Source organism: Cannabis sativa, chromosome 3 (genome assembly GCF_029168945.1).
Source record: "Cannabis sativa cultivar Pink pepper isolate KNU-18-1 chromosome 3, ASM2916894v1, whole genome shotgun sequence".
NCBI classification, from domain to species: Eukaryota; Viridiplantae; Streptophyta; class Magnoliopsida; order Rosales; family Cannabaceae; genus Cannabis; species Cannabis sativa.
Genome location: NC_083603.1, coordinates 20,230,683 through 20,247,486, shown reverse-complemented (window position 1 = coordinate 20,247,486; position 16,804 = coordinate 20,230,683). Strand labels below are relative to the sequence as shown.

The 16,804-nt window shown below is 33.2% G+C and overlaps 2 protein-coding genes across 2 annotated transcripts; one reads left to right on the top strand and one right to left on the bottom strand.

Moving 5' to 3' along the window:
* The first annotated feature begins 701 nt into the window (after positions 1-701).
* LOC115711633 (membrane magnesium transporter) lies at positions 702-2,945 on the top strand. Its single transcript, XM_030640009.2, has 4 exons — positions 702-938; positions 1,098-1,150; positions 1,271-1,371; positions 2,546-2,945. The coding sequence occupies exons 1-4, from the start codon at positions 866-868 to the stop codon at positions 2,637-2,639; spliced, it is 321 nt and encodes a 106-aa protein (XP_030495869.1). The 5' UTR covers positions 702-865; the 3' UTR covers positions 2,640-2,945.
* Positions 2,946-7,880: 4,935 nt separating this feature from the next.
* LOC115709602 (transcription initiation factor TFIID subunit 8) lies at positions 7,881-10,113 on the bottom strand. The gene has a single exon (XM_061111739.1). The coding sequence runs from the start codon at positions 9,273-9,275 to the stop codon at positions 8,139-8,141; it is 1,137 nt and encodes a 378-aa protein (XP_060967722.1). The 5' UTR covers positions 9,276-10,113; the 3' UTR covers positions 7,881-8,138.
* Between the last annotated feature and the right edge of the window lie 6,691 nt (positions 10,114-16,804).

Below are 16,804 nucleotides of genomic sequence, written 5' to 3'. Positions count from 1 at the left end.
TATTTATGAAAATTTCTCATAATTTAACTAGTATGATTGTAGTGTCTTCAATACGAGTGAACATTTAATGACTGTATGGTTTAATTTTGAGCATTGTTATTAGGCATCAATGGTGACTAGTACCTTCTTGACATGTCGCTTTGCGATTGACTGTCGATAAAAACCATTATATTAAATTATATGGGACCCGATACTTAATTGGACCAATAACGATATTGACACTAAATAACACATAGGAGGGTGTTACGGCTACTTTTTAGCATTTCTCTTTAATTTTATAGAAGGATAATTAGTAATTTTTTCTCCCGAACTTTGACATGTATCAAATCATGCCCCCTGAACTTTTTTGACCGTTAAAAATCCCCCTCGAACTATTGAGATTGTTAGATTTAAGGACTTTTGTCTAATTTTAGTAAAAAAAATTTAACCTGGATGAAAGTTCAATGGGCATGATTTAGTACATATCAAAGTTTGAGGGGCATGATTTGGTAGATATCAAAGTGGAGCATGGTTTAGTACATAAACAATCACTGAAACATTAAAATTGAATGAAATTAGACAAAATCCCTTAAGTTTAACAATCTCAATAGTTCGGGGGAATTTTTAACGGCTAAAATAGTTCGGGGCACGATTTAGTGCATGTGAAAGTTCAGTGGAAAAAATTACTAATTAGAATTAAAACTTTGGAAACGACAACGTTTGATAAATTGGTATAGAGCGATTGAAATCAAAATAAGTTGATACATAACTCGGCTGTGAATAGTAAAAGACTCAACAAGAACTTTCGGCTGAGCAGAACAGAGCAAGTACAACCCTTTGTTCTCTCTCCGGCCGGCGATCGGGAAAGAAGAAAGGCAATTCAATAATGGGTGCAGCTTTCGTGGTTGGCGTCTTTGGAGTTCTAATTCTTGCACATGCCACTTATTCAACGATCCACTGTAAGCTCTGAATTTCATAAATTCACATATACATCTATAAGTATTTGGATCCAGTGAGTATTAAAAAAGCAAAATTAGGGTTTCTTTTTGCTATGTAATACTTCCTTTACATTTACTGACAATTGGGTTGCTTCTGATTAATTCTTAAATTGGTTGTAGATCGAGAGTTGTTGAAGATCATGGAGGAAGAATTTTCAGGACCTCCAATCAATGTAAGTTTATTTATTTAGAATTGCGGCGGGGAGGGAGTGGGGAGAAGGGGTTTGATTTGATAATTTTAATAAAAATATATGATATTCATATATACAAATCTGAGAATTTTGGGGATGCAGGTCTTGTTTGAATTGCTTCTAGGGTTTGTCTTGTGTTTATGGGCAGCGCTTGCTGTGCCTGGGAAGTTCCTCTCAATACTCCCTCACTCTGAAGAAAATAGGTAAAACATCTTTGTTTCTTAAATTCTTATAGATTAGCGTTATGTCCACACGAATGAAATTTAGTTGGAATGAAATGAAATGAATTATTGACCACTTTCATAAGAATCAAGAATGTCAAAAACTTTGTTTTAGACACTAGTTTAGTTGCAATGTTAGAGGATTGACTGTAAAGTAGCTGAACGGGATGTGTATTTGTATTTCTTCTATAAATTAAGGCTATGCTCTGCAAATCTGTGACAAATTGAAGTTGAATGAGACACGCTAAGGTAATTTATACCCAGTACTGGACTTTGGAATAATCTGAAAGTAGATTGATGACTTAAAGTGTATGTGTTATGTGTTTTATGATTTATTTATTTTTTGTGGTTTTGTTTTGAATCATCATTCTATATAGGTTTAAAATATAATGTTTGATAGTGAAGTTCTCCAAAAGAGAAAAAAAGAATTAGGGAATTTTCCTACATACCATGACTCTATAATGCTTGAAATGGGAATTCAACTCATTCTAGTGAAGTCTAACATCGTTGACCTTCCCATAACCATTATTTTTCTGAAGGCTCTAAGCCAGCATTATGTTGCACTTAATTTCATGTTCCATGTTGCTTCAGAAAGATTGACTTAATGTTCCATGTTATTGAAAAATTATAATAAAATGAACTGTAAAAACAAGTTAGTCTATATGCTAGGGTTTAATTGCTCAAGTCTGCTTGTTACTTTCCTTTGACTTAAGCATTAATAATTAATCCCACAGATTGTGATATATTTATTGCATTGTCTTTCGAGTATTTTAGATTGATATTAATGATGCAAGTCATTTTCATACCTTCTGCAAAGGTTGTTGTTTTAGAATTCTTCTTTAATTGTATATGCGTTTAACTCTTTCCAAAGACTCAAGTAAAGTAAATCATCTTGTTTAGATTTGAATAAGATGAATGATCTGGCCATACTGCATATTCCAAAATTGAGCTTTCGGAGCAGAACTTTTATAAAATAATAGCTGCTTTGAAAACAATTAGTCACCGTCTCCATCTTGTATAGGAGCTAAGTTCAATTCTGTTAAATAGTAGCGATTATGCCATATCTTCTACTTCTTTATTTCTTTCTTTCCTTCATTTTTTATTTGTTAACAGCTCAAATATGTAAATAGCCAGATTTGTGGATTCTGTAATGCAGGATAGTTTCTCTACCAGAAAATCTCGACTTTATGATCTTCAACCACCGTGGCAAAGTGTTTCCTACAGTAACAGATTTGAAGCTGAAGCATTGAGTTTGTTCAAAGAATACCTTCTTGGAGGTGGAAGCACGACACAGATAAATTAGGTTTATTCAGCAAGTCATTAATGTTGTCTTCTGTTATATTGTTGAGTAATTTTTGGGTTAACTCAATGTGTTTTCAACTTTATCTCATGTTTTTTTTCTTTCTTGTAATGCAACTTAGATTTTGTTGGGGAACTGGTAAAACTACGAATAGGATACAATGATATTATCAATTTTTTAGCTATACCATAATCTTGTTTGTAATTTGAACCAACCAAACACTATATGAAAGTAGAAAACACTTTATGTCTTACCATATTACTTTGTTAAATCAATTACATTCAACTAGTACAACAAGTTATCCCATTGAGAAGAAGATTGAATGTTGGTACCTTGTGGACCAATGTACACACTCCATCAACATTAAATAATAATCTCCCAATCTTTTACACTGCCACAAGCTTAACAAGAACACAATTTTCTTCTTTTTATTTTGTCTGCAAAGGACACCTGGCAATTTTCGTATAGCATATTTTCCAATGGGAGCCATAACCATATTTTACATAGGAACATGCTAGAAATAGCGAGCAAGTGAAATTATTAGGAGTGTGGGACTATTAAGTGAGCAACTACAAGCCCCACATATTTACTTGGGGAATCTGAGCTTTAATGGCGAGTGTAAATGTTTCTTGATTAGGAGAGCATGGTTTCCCATTTCTGTTTCACTGGAGACTACCAACAGGAGGAGCATTCACGCCCCTATAGCCATTACGGAACAACCGTGCTCAATCTTTTTTCTTTCTAGTAGCCAATTTAATTTATTTGAATTTTGAGTGTTCATAAAATATCTAATCCAATTTGCATGATTTAATTCAATCTGCAAAGTACGGTTATCTGCAATTATGCACATTGATGTTGATTGACATATAAAAAATAACATATCTAATCTAATACTCATATATTTATATATAATTTAAAAAATTATTTATACCATTAATATTTTAAATACTAATTTTAAAATGTAATACATATATACAAATATTTTTTTTTTGCCATATATACAAATATATTTTAAATCTTTAGATCAAATATATCATATCCTTATTTATAAAGAAAATATAATCTAAAATAAAATTAAATATTTTTTTTATACATACAATTTATTTTCTTCTTCTTTTGTAATTCTTACTTTTTGTTTTCCACATTTTAATTTGTTGTTAGAGACATAAAACAACAATTATTTGTTTTATTTTGTTATAAGTTATGTGAAAAAAAAATTAATAAATATTAAAAAGTAACAATCTAATAAAACCGATCCAATCTCTACTTATGCGAATTGCATTAAATTTGAATTATTATGCGAATTAAATTAGATCTAAAATATAAAATTCATACTTAGTGCAAATCGGATATACTATAACGAAATAGTGCAAATCAAATGTACTGAGCGAAATAGTACGAATTGGTTTCGATGAACTCCCCTATTCTGAACAGACCTATTCCTCATTTTTTTTTAATCTGAATGGTACATGGTGGCTTTTTCTTTCTTTTACAAAACTAGGATTTGATCCGTGTTTCTTCATCACCAGAGCAAATGAAATCATTTTAGCTGGAACCCATATTAATCAACAATCTTCTTCACAATGCTACAAACTTACTACATAGCTAACATCCGTCGCTATGGAGGGCCCTTGTGATGCTTCCAAAACGTTGATGAAGATATAAAACACATTAGATTAAAAATTTGCCAACAGAAATCCCACAATTTTAGATATGGGGCACTGCAATCTTCAACAGTTAACTCCGGGTGAAGTACCTTCTTGGCCTTTCACTTTCATATCAGGAAGCTTCTTCATTCTCACAAGATGATGATAGCAAAGTCCTGACCTGAGAAAAGAAAACTACAATGCAAACAATAATAAAAATATAGCAGAAAGGGGCCATCAACATCATCATGTAAAAAACCCAAAAATAGTACCAATATAACTACCAGATTCTTGTTTTCTCTTTGGATGCGTTAACTTGCACAAACAACTATTACATAAGTATCTAATCTTAAAGATAGGAGTGTCTGGGACTATTAAGTAAGCAATTACAGGTCCCATATCACAATTTGGGGAAGTTCCCTGTTTATTGATGGCCTAACAATATACTTAGTCCTAGTCTTCCAGTCATCTTCCTAAACCGAGGTCCAACACAGATCTGAAGGCTCAAATCCAAATATTTTCCAGGCATTCTTAGCTTCACATAGCAGGACTTATGTCATGATGGAGAACCTGCCTAACCCACAGGCCTCAACTTCAATGGCCAGTGACCAGTGTGAGTGTTTCTTCAACAGAAGTATGGTTTCCCTTTTCTGTCTCACTGGAAACTACCAAAGGAAGATCCATATTCCATCATTTCCAGCATTCAATAAAGTAGACTGAAGTCTTGCTCCAAGAGTCATTACAGAACAAGCATGTCTGGTAGCCCGCTTAAGTTATCTGAAAAAGAATTTGTTTTCTTCAATTTCTTTTAATCTAAATGATGATTTTCCAGCTTGACCACTCACTTGTACAAAACTACTCTCTGATTCTTCACCACCAGAGCAAATGAATCTCTTCACTTGAACCCGCATTAATCAAAAATCTTCTCTACCGTTCCCCAAACTTAAAAGTTGCTACACAGCTAACATCCGCCACTATGAAAACCATTGTGAAGCTTCAAATCATTCAAAGCTTTGATGAAAACAGCACACAGTCGATTACTTCCAATCAAGCTGGCCTAAAAAGTGACTGTCTTTCCTAGTTACAGAGATATACAGAGTAGCTATATCAGCATGAGCATCTACAGCATTTACTTAAAACACAGAAATCCCATGCTCCTACATCTCTGAGGCAACGCAATCTTCAATTCACTTGGCCAAAATCGTTAAAACCCCAGGTCTTCAAGTGCAGTGCCTCCTTGTCCTTTCACTCTCATACCAGGGTGCTTCATTCTCACAAGATGATAGAAAAATCCTGACCTGGGAAAAGAAAAATACAAAGCAAACAAAGGTAAAAATAGTGCAGAAAGACATTATCAATGCATCATGTGAGAATCCCAAAAATAGTCACAAGATGCGGTAACTTGCACAGACTAAAGATCACATAACGTCTAATGTTAAAAAGCACTATACATACTAGTCAGGACAACTACCAGGCTGCTGAGGCACAATATTTGTGTTGAGGAGGCCACACCATGTTTTAATTTGCAAAATTATGGGAATGAAAGTGTACCGTAAATTGCAAGATGGATCCTGATTCCACCTACCCGCTAAATGCATTGCAACTCTATATTTTCATGCAAGTTCAAGCCGATGTGGAACACATAAGGTTTAAATACAAGAAATTTTAGATGAATTATTTAAATTAATTCAAAGGGGGTAAGAAAAATCTGAATTAAAGTCCTAACAAACCCTAAGTTGACCACATCCTGTCTACATAATTCAGTTGAGGAAAGTAAAGCCAAGAAATTAGGCTTCCTTTAAAGAGAAAAAAAAAAACCTCACCTTAGGTAGCTTAGCAAATGCATGAAAACAATAAAAGACTACAGGGGTGGTTCTTTTTTATAACACATACATTTTTGACAGGAAATCAGTTGTCTAACGTAATTTGCAAAATTAGAAGAAAAATTGTCCTAATCCACTTAAACTTCAACAAAAATATTTCCTTCTCTTTATTTTATTGGTGTATTAACATCTGATTAATTACACCAAATTCAACATAGCATTTCTAATCCCACTAGTCTTATTCTCAATCCCCTCTCACCTCCTAACAGCTTTGCACATCACGAACACACACACTCCCCTTCTCAAACTAACAGCCAGCATCTCCTCTCAAAAGTCAACAAATCATTTGGCGGAGCCAATGAATAGTTGTCACGCAGCTCTTTATTCTTGTTCTTCCTAACTAATTGAGAAAAACAGTTGGTCTATCGTCTGTCACAAACTCAAATTGATCGACATGAATTGGTCTACGACATATAGTGAAATAACTACCCAAAACATGTCACCTCATCTCTAAATTAAAAGAAACACTAAAAGACACCAGTGGTATCGAGTACCATCATGAGGTGTGATACCGCTACAGCTGCCACTAAATTACAGGCCCCACATATTTTAGTTAATAACTATTTTAGAATATACTAACTATTATTAAGGTGTCACGCATGATGATGTTAGATGTCACTCGTGCCTAATAGCAATGCTCTTAAAACAAAGCATCTTTTGACTAATGAAAATATATATGGAATGAAATACAACAAAATATTTACAACTTGCAAGTTAAATGGAATGGAATTTTCTTAATAAACTACAAAATCATCAAACAAATATATATAATATATATATTTTTTTTTTAGAAAAAAAAAATTGCAAGTTAAATGGAATGAAATTTTCTTAATAAACTACAAAATCATCAAACAAATATATATAATATGTATTTTTTTTAGAAAAAAAAAATGCATTCACACTTTTTCCAACATTGAAGCAACCAAACCAAACCTAAAATGTGAGTTATGAAATCGAAATTAAATCAAACACTTAACTGTTTATTTATTTATCTTTCATCACAAATAGTAGCTTAGAAAATTAAATAGAACCTGTCATTAACGGTTCAAGTATTAGACAATGGCAATGCAATGAAACCAGAGAGAATACTCCAACATATACTGTCATGAAAGTTTAAAGTGCAAAATCAACCCACAAACAAAATAATCATTTAAAAAATATATACTTTATGATATTTTTTTACCACAAGAAAAGTTGCCTGTGTGATTAAATGGAATTTCAACATGATTACCAAATAACGATCTTGCAATTTTCTATAAAAGTAACTTTGGGAAAAGAGAGAGACCTTAGAAGAATGAAATGTTGACATTTCAGTGATCGCAGAGAAAACTTCGTCGATTATCAAGCATTCGAATTGTCATAAAAAAAGGCTCATGGAGTAAGTTCACAGGATTCATTGAATGATAGACTGACAGTAATAAGATTAAAACTGTTAGATATGAACAAATGAACACTGAATGAATGATAAACCAGAGAATAAAAATGAAATAAAAAAGACAAACTAAACTTGGCTGGTAAGAGCAAGAACTTGAACTTTGGAGGCTTACCATTCCCAGCTGAGCACTGTCTATCTTCTCCACTGTGAATGCCAATAAGTACACAAAACAACTAGCACCTAACAATTTCAATATTACAGAATTTCTTGAGGGGACGGGAACCACATTTTTGTAAGGATGGAAGCAGCATAAACTTCATTGCAAATTTGCAAAATAGTGATAGTTCACAGATTAAAACGCAAATGGAGTTGAAAAATTAATTCACATTACCTAAAAAAAATTGTTAGAATGGGACTACAAGTAAGTAAGGCACTACAGAATTATCGATAACAGTATATCCACTTATGACATCCTAGATCCCAATTCTAATACCAACTTCTAAGAAACAGAATGCCCATGAAAAAAGCCAATCAACAAGATTAATCTACAATTGGTTGAGTTCCTGTGGATTTTCCATAGATTGCCTAAGAATATACTCAGCCCTCCTCTTCTTATCATCCCTCTCATCGTCCCTCCCAAACCAGTACGCAGGTCTGCCAACACCCTTCTTCTGAAGGTTCAAATCCAAAGATTCACCAAAGTACTTCTTGGCCGTTCTGAACTTGAAATGAACAGCAGACCTCACATTAGGATCAGGAAGAATTTTTCTCTCATCTTCTCCATCGTCTGAAAACCCACTCTTTACAGCTTCAATGGCCGGTGCAAATGCCTCTAGAACAGAAGGATGGTTTCCCTTCTTGTCTGAAAGCTTCTCTGGACAGACAACCGGAGAAACATCTATCTCCCCTGAATTCATAGGTGGTTCAAGAAAAGGGTTTCTTTCAACCTGCTGCAATCCATTTTCAGCACTAGGTAATGAGAGAGAAGCAGAAGTGCCCAAGGAGCCATTACAGACTAAACGCTGCTGCAAACTCAACAAAGACCTTTCAGCCTTTCTCCTCTGCCTAGCATGTTCAATCTTATGAGCACGAGGATCCGCATTCTTCTCATCCCACATGGGGGTGTGAATATAAGTGTGAGGATCAGGGAAAGCAGGCAACCAAGATGGTATGTGATGGCCAGGTGGGTTCTCACCCATTTGTGCAAAACTTGGAATTAATCTCCGATTCTTCAGCACCGGAAACCGTGGCACCGGCCGAGCAAAAGGAATCTCCTCAGCTGAGCTCACATAATCAGCAATGTCCTTTACCACTCCTGAACTTGCTAAACAATGGCTAACATCCGAAGCCCCTACAAAACCTTGTGATGCTTCCAAAACTTCCAGAGCTCTAATAATATCAAACACATTGCACTCTGTTCTTCCAGTTAAGTTAGCATAAAAGTACGCCATCTTTCCCAAGTCACATAGGTATCTGATAGCTATATCAGCAAGAGCATCCAAAGCAGACTCCTTGGAGCTCTGAAACCCCACGTTTTCACATATCTGAGCAACTACAATCTTAGATACCGCACGGCCGAAATCGTCAGCTCCAGGTCTTCTTGGCGCAGCTCCTCCTTGTTCATTCACTCTCGTACCATCCACATCTCCATGGTTCATATTCAAATCCTTCATATCATTCATCTTTTTCTTGGGCCAACATAATTAAACCCATTTACTCGAGCTCTTCGCAATGTATCATAACACAGCTCATGAAACCCAAAATCTCCACTGACCCAGGTATCCTTCTAGTAATTCAGCTCGAGTTGACTAATTCGCAAACAGAAAGTACAAGAATCTAAAATCCCCCACTTTGAATATCCAAACCAACAAATACAGTAAGATCTAGAGCAGTTGAAAGAGTCGAAAATGTCCACCGACCCAGGTGTCTTCCCAAGCCAAAGAACAGGAAAATTCAAAATCTTCCCGTTGCAATAAATAAAATCCCTGTTCTGGGTATATACGAAGCACAGAGACAGAGAAAGAAAGAAAGAAAGAAAGCCGAAAGATCCAAAAATGGGAAGAACGAAAGAAAGAAAGCAGAATTTCGAGAGTCTTACCAGAATTAACGAACTTCAGCGTACAAGAATAGAGTACAATTGGAATTAAACTGCAGAAAAAATCGACAACCCTAGAAAACGGAGAGCTGACTAGGGTTTTTGAATTTTGAACCGAAACATGTGATTCGAAATTGAGAATTGAACAAAGAAAAATTAAGCAATTTTAAATTAAAAAAAATATTTAAAATTCGATCATATAAAACCCTGGTAAGACCCTAAAAACGAAGAAGAAGAAGAGGAAGAAAACGAAAATTTGAAGAGCGAGTTGAGTTGAGTGAGTGGAGAGGTGAGAAATGGAGAGAGGTGTGGTCGTTTTGGGATCTAGTTTTATACAGCTCACTAAACGGCTTCCACCAATGAGAACCGGCGCCATTGTACCCCCACTCGCTCGATTACTACATCAACTCTACTCGCTTAGTTTGGGCTTGTTTTTCCTTAATGGGCCTCCTCATCTCAATATTATTCCTTCTTTTTAAGAAAGGAAAGGAATCTCAATTTTTTAAGGGAAGATCTCAATGTTCTTACAAAATAGGAATAATTACAACATAGATGACATCTATTTTATTTTATTTTATTTTATTTTATTTATTTATTTTTGTGAAAGAGGCAAGAGATTACATTTTTTTTTTACATGCATGCACCAGCCGGGAAGAGATTACATCTTACTTCTTTTGGTTTGATCATGTACTAATTAATTCTATTTATAAAAAAAAAAATCATGTACTAATTTTTTAGCATGACCCTAAAAAGGATGGATATTAATGTTTAAAACTACACCCTTTCAAAAAAAAAAAAAAAAGTGAAAATATTGGCATAATAATTTAAATATGTGTATATGATTGTAAAACAAATAAAAAAAATCAACTAATTTTTCTTTTTTTATTTTAAAAAAAAAATAGTTTTGCTTTTTATGTGTATATATAATAATCATTTTAAAACAAAATGTAGAATTTCGCAATGAATATGTAACTAAAAATATTTTCTCTCAACCTTACAAAAAAAAAAAAACACTTTCTCTCAAAAAATTTACATTATTGAAGAAAAGTATACTAACATAATTATATTTTTATAAAACATAATAATTTAATCGTCAAATTACATATGTTATATTCAACTTTGTGACTATGTTTCTAATTATGAAATTAATCATAATTAAACTTATGGATGTGAATCCATTTACAATAAAATTTCTATAAATGGATGCTTAATATTGGAGTAGCTTCCATAAAATCATGAGAGTATTTAATTATGTCTCGTGTTAAGAAAATTACAATAATTATCTTAATTTTTTTTTTTTTTTTGAAAAGAATAATTATCTTAATTTGGTAAACAAAATGTTATGTTGCATTAAAAGTTTAAGGTAAGATAAAATATTTATTTAAAATTGTTTTAGACAATAATTAACTTTTCAGGCTAGTTATCATATTTTAAAATTGTTAAGTACATAATAAGTAGCAATGTGATACCTTTGAAGTGAAAATATTTATATAGCTATATCTTTATTACTTTATTTTTTAAAATGTGTTACTAAAATTTTACTTTCTAAGAGTGTATATAAGTCGGTTTGGTGGGGTTACAGTGTATTTTTACCAACTCAATATAAATATCGGATTGTAAATATCTAATTATAACTCGTCCAATGAAAAAATATAAAAAGTGTAACCTGCCCAATAATTTTTGTCAGTTTGGTTAGGTTAACCTGTTTAAATCGATTTTTATTTTTTATTTTTTTTATTATTGTTAGTTTTTGATGTTCAAATAATTGATTTGAATAAAAAAAATGTATAGTATACACATTTAAAGATTAAAAGAATTATAGTTTAAATTAATATTAAAAAATAAATATAAATTGAATAAATAATATTTTTTAAAAAATAAAATAAAAAATATACTCATATGTAAATTTTAAATTTCAACTTCAATATTCAAACGCAATCAAAATTATCAATTATAAATTCTAAATTTTAAATTAAACACTATAAAATACAAACTTTAAATGTAAAATAGTTTAACTATTAAACATAATTTATATATTATATTATAGATAATTTTAGTAAAAAATATGTAAATCAGTTTATTTGTTTCTCTCGTAGAATTCAGTGAACAAGTCGCTATCAAATTGAGTTCCATTATCGGATACTATCTTCATGGGAATTCCAAACCTACAAACAATGTTCTTGATGACAAAGTCGATGACTTTCTTGCAGGTTATGGAAACAAGGGGCTCGGCCTCCGTCCATTTAGTGAAGAAGTCGACTGCTACTACCGCATACTTAGCTCCTCCTCGCCCAGTGGGTAAAGCCCCAATTAAGTCAATTCCCCATATAGCGAATGGGTAGGGCTAGGTCATCATTCTTAGTTCTGTTGGCGGCACGCGGGATATATGTGAAAACTTTTGACACTTATTGTTGGGTTGTGCCCTAAATAAAACTCATTTCAATATAATCAAATTTACTTATTAATAAAGATCAGAAATAACATTTAATGTTGCATGGTTCACATGATTTATTTCATGATTATATGTATATAATGTATGAATTCTATTTAAGTCCAGAACATGTGAATTTGTTAATGATTATAGTGTTGTCAGCACAGTGGAATATAATCTTGATTATATGTTCGAAAGTTTATTCCCTGATTTGTCAGAACACTGGATTTAGATTGGCATGGTATAATCAGCGATAGGTATTCTTACACCTTGGATAAGTGATATGTTCTTTCCAGGGCATTGGCAAAGTTTACCAGTATCGGATGTATGGAGTATACATCGGAAGGGACCGATATTGAACTTTGATAAGATATATTAAAATTTACCGTAATATTTATTCAATTCAATATCACCCGTTGATCCTAGATCAAATGATCTTAATCCTGATATGTTTAGGTTTGATCTCAAGAGTATTATACATGTTCTTTGATTTGTTAGTTAAGCCTACTTTTGGGTCAGGGTGATACGTACATTTTGGGAACATGATAGTATAATTGAGTGGGAGCGCTAACATCAATATGGAGTCTATAACTACTATAAGAATTTAGAAGTGAAACGATGATATCCTTCGAGCTTGGCTAAACAGAAATAAATGGTGGAGATCTCATTTCACTTCGCTGAAATATCATTTATACGGAGCTAAGTGTTTTAAGGATAAAATACATTGAAGGTGTAATGGTAATTAAGTTCCTATTCAATGTAGATCATCTATTAGAGGGTCATTGATCAAATTAGGATTATAACAATGGATAACTAATGACGTATCTATATCGTGGAACATATAGAGCGTTCTATATGACTGAGAGTGCAATTCCAAGTTCTAAGTGTGGATTCAATAAGGAATTAATAAGTTAGGAAATTTACTTGGTAAATTCGGTTCGACTTATTGGAAGCTCGGAAATATAGGCCCATGATCCCCATACTAGTTGAGACCATACTGCTTGTAAGACTCGGTTAATTGATTTTGATTAATCAATTATAATTCTAAAATTAGACTATATCTAGTTTATGAATTTTCACTATATTATGGCTTGATTGTGAAGAAATAGTGTTTTGGGGTTTATTTGTTAATTAAGAGACTTTATGGAGTCTAATTAATAAATATTATAAATGACAATTTTATTTGATAATTATTTTAATTATTAAATAAATAGTTTTGGCATTTATAAGTTTGAATTGGAAAAATATGGTATTATTGAAAAGAAGAATAAGTAGTTGAAATAAAGTGGCAAAATTGTAACTAGAAATTGGTTCACTTATTGTATACGGCCAAGAGGTATTTTTGCCCAATATTTTATTCTTTTTTAATCCATTTAATTCAACCCTAACCCTATTGAAGAATAGTATAAAAGGAAGGTTATGGTCTCATTATCCAACTAATGCCTCCAAAGCTAACAACCTAGCTTTTGATGAGACCTCTTCCTTCTTCTTTCTTCTTCAATTTCGAAAACAATATAGCCTATCTTCACAAATATTTTTCAGCCATTAGTGAATGAGTGAGTGCCCACACACATCAAGTGGTATCTCAATCATAGTGTGTAAGACTGTAGGAGATTCCAAACAACAAGAAGGAGAATCAGCATCAAAGGAAGGAGAGAAAGAGATCCAGGTTCATATCTTGATTATGTCCTGCTACAGAAAGGAATCAAGGGCTAGAGATCTGAACGGAAGGAGTCATTATATTCCGCTGCACCCAATGTAAGGTTTCCTAAACTTTATATGTGTTTATTTCATTGTTTTAGAATTCATATTAGGATGTTAATGAAACATACATAGTAGTAAATCTAGATCCTGGTAAAATATTTCCAACACTTATCACATTTCTTGACAAACTCATGGGTGTCCTTATTGATCGTTGGCCAGTAATATCCTCGTCTAATGATCTTTTTGGATAGACTTTGCCAACCTGCATGATCCCCACAAAAGCCTTCATGGATTTCTCTGATGATTTCATTTGCTTCGGTAGGGAGGACACATCGAAGTAGAGTCATCGAATACCCTCTTCTATAAAGTTTGCCTTCAATTATTATGTAGCGAGGCACCGAATATAATAGTTTTCGCGCCTCATTTTTGTCATTTGGAAGTTGTTCATCGAGTAAGTAATTGATAAGAGGAGTCATTCATGTAGGAGAATTGTCTATCATCTCGACGTCTTCCGTTTCACATATGCTCGGCTTGCTTAGCACCTCCACTGGAACCAAGTTCAATTCATCCAAGTCGTTCTGCGAGGCCAACTTTGCTAAGGCATCGATGTTGGAGTTCTGTTCTCTTAGAATTTGTTCGATCTTAAAGTAATCGAATCTTTCCAAGTTCTTCCGAACCTTCTCTAAATACTTTGCCATTTTTAAACCTTTGGCCTGGTATTCCCCGAGGACCTTGTTTACAATCAGCTACGAATCACTATGGCAAATGAGGTGTTTGACTTTCAATGCTTCGGCTATCCTTAAGCCAGCAATCAAGGCTTCATACTCAGCCTCGTTATTTGATGCGTCAAACTAAAATCTCAAAGCATAGTGTGTTGGAATTATTTTACCAGGATCTTAGATTTACTCACAAGTATGTTGATTTAACAACCTAAATATGAACTTCTAAAACGATAGAAAATTAAACATACAAAAGTAAGAGAAATCTTACATTGGGTGCAGCGGAATATATGTCTCCTCCCACTCAGATCTCTAACCTTTGATTCCTTTCTGTCGCAGAGTATAATCAAGATCTGAGCCCGAATGTCCTTCTTTGTTGAATCTGAATTCTACACAGCCTTCCTCACTATGATTGAGGTATTACTTGATGTGTGTGGGCACTACTCTATCACTCATAGAATTTTGAAAACAGATAAGGTAGAGAGAGAGAGAGGGTGGCGGCTTGAAGAGAGTTTTTGTGTGAGAGAAAATTCTGTCAAAGTGTTACAAAAAACTGAAGCCTTTACCTTCTATTTATAGAAGACCACCTAGGGCTATGGTTGAATTACTTGGCATTAAAAAATTGAAAAATCAATGTGAAAAGGGAAGCAAAGTGGCCGGCCTAGGCATTGTGGAAACAAGGCTTGCCACTTTTCCAACTTTCCTTTTCCTACATTGCTAGTTTCCTATTTTGTCAAAAACTGCCAATTCCTTTGTTCAACCACATAAATGTCAAATCTAATTATTTAATAATTAAAATTAATTATCAAATAATATATTGTCATTTATTTATTAATAATAAAACTAATTAAAGTTTCCCAATTAATAAATATGCCCTTCAAAATCTCTATTTACTGTTTTGCCCTTAATAAGTGATAAATTCTCAAATAGACACAGTCTAACTTGAGAATTATAATTGATTAATTAAAATCAATTAAATGAGTCTTACAAGTAATATTGTCTCAACTAGTGGGGGACCATGAGTCTATATATCCGAGCTTCCAATAAGCAGATCAAGAATTTACTACTTAAATTCACTGACTTATTAATTCTTCGTTGAATCCACGCATAGAACTTAGAATTGCACTCTCAGTATATAGAATGCTCTATATGTTCCACCATATAGACACATCATTAGTTATCCATTGTTATAATCCTAATTTCATCAATGATCCTCTATATGGATGATTTACATTGTAAAGGGACTTAATTACCGTAACACCCTACAATGTATTTTATCCTTAAAACACTTAACCCTGTATAAATGATATTTCAGCTAAGTGAAATGAGTACTCCACCATTTATCTTCGTTTGGTTAAGCTCGAAGGAAATCATCCTTTGCTTACTATTCGCCAGATAGAAGCTATACATTCCATGTTTATGTTAGCGCTCCCACTCAATTGCACTACCGTGTTCCCAAAATGTACGTATTACCCTGACCCAAAAGTAGGTTTAACTAAAAAAATCAAAGAACACGAATAATACTCTTGAGATTGAACCTAACCATATCAGGATTTAGATCATTTGATCTAGGATCAACTTAGTGATATTGAATCGAATAGATATTACGGTAAGTTTTATAAATCTATTTCAAAGTTCAATATCGGTCCATTCCAATGCATACTCCATGCATCCAACCTGAGCTTTACTTTAACCAATGTTCTGGAAAGAACATAGCATTTCTCCAAATGCAAGTAAACTTTGTTGTAGATTGTCATATCAGTGAAACCCAGTGTTCTGATAAATCTAGGAATCCTTTATTCACATAATCATGTTTACTTTCCACTGTGTTGACAACACAATAAACATAATCAAGTATGTGAAAAGGGTTTGAATGAATTTATAAATCAAATAGACAAACAATTGATAAGGTGAACCAAAACATACACAAATGAATGAAAAATACTTCTGTTACTTTATTGATATTGAATAATCTGGATTACATTGAAATAGAGTTTTATTTAGGGCATAAAACCCAACAAATTCCCACTTGCACTAATATAAAACTAATCAGTACATTTCAATTAACCCTAAATTCTGACAGTGCTTTTCGAATGCAGTCACTGCTAAGACTTTGGTGAATGGATCAGCTAAGTTGTCCTGTGTGTCCACTTTCTCCACCAGTACATCCCCTCTTGCCACATATTCTCTGATAATATGATATGTTCTTTCTATATGCTTACTTCTCTTGTGGATCTGAGGTTTCTTACTGTTGGCTATAGC

Excerpts from the sequence above, each read along its gene's own strand:
- LOC115711633 (XM_030640009.2), top strand. The coding sequence starts at position 866 with ATGGGTGCAGCTTTCGTGGTTGGCGTCTTTGGAGTTCTAATTCTTGCA. Across the intron at positions 939-1,097 it reads CACTTATTCAACGATCCACT|ATCGAGAGTTGTTGAAGATC; the intron begins GTAAGCTCTGAA and ends AATTGGTTGTAG. Across the intron at positions 1,151-1,270 it reads TTTCAGGACCTCCAATCAAT|GTCTTGTTTGAATTGCTTCT; the intron begins GTAAGTTTATTT and ends TTGGGGATGCAG.
- LOC115709602 (XM_061111739.1), bottom strand. The coding sequence starts at position 9,275 with ATGAATGATATGAAGGATTTGAATATGAACCATGGAGATGTGGATGGT.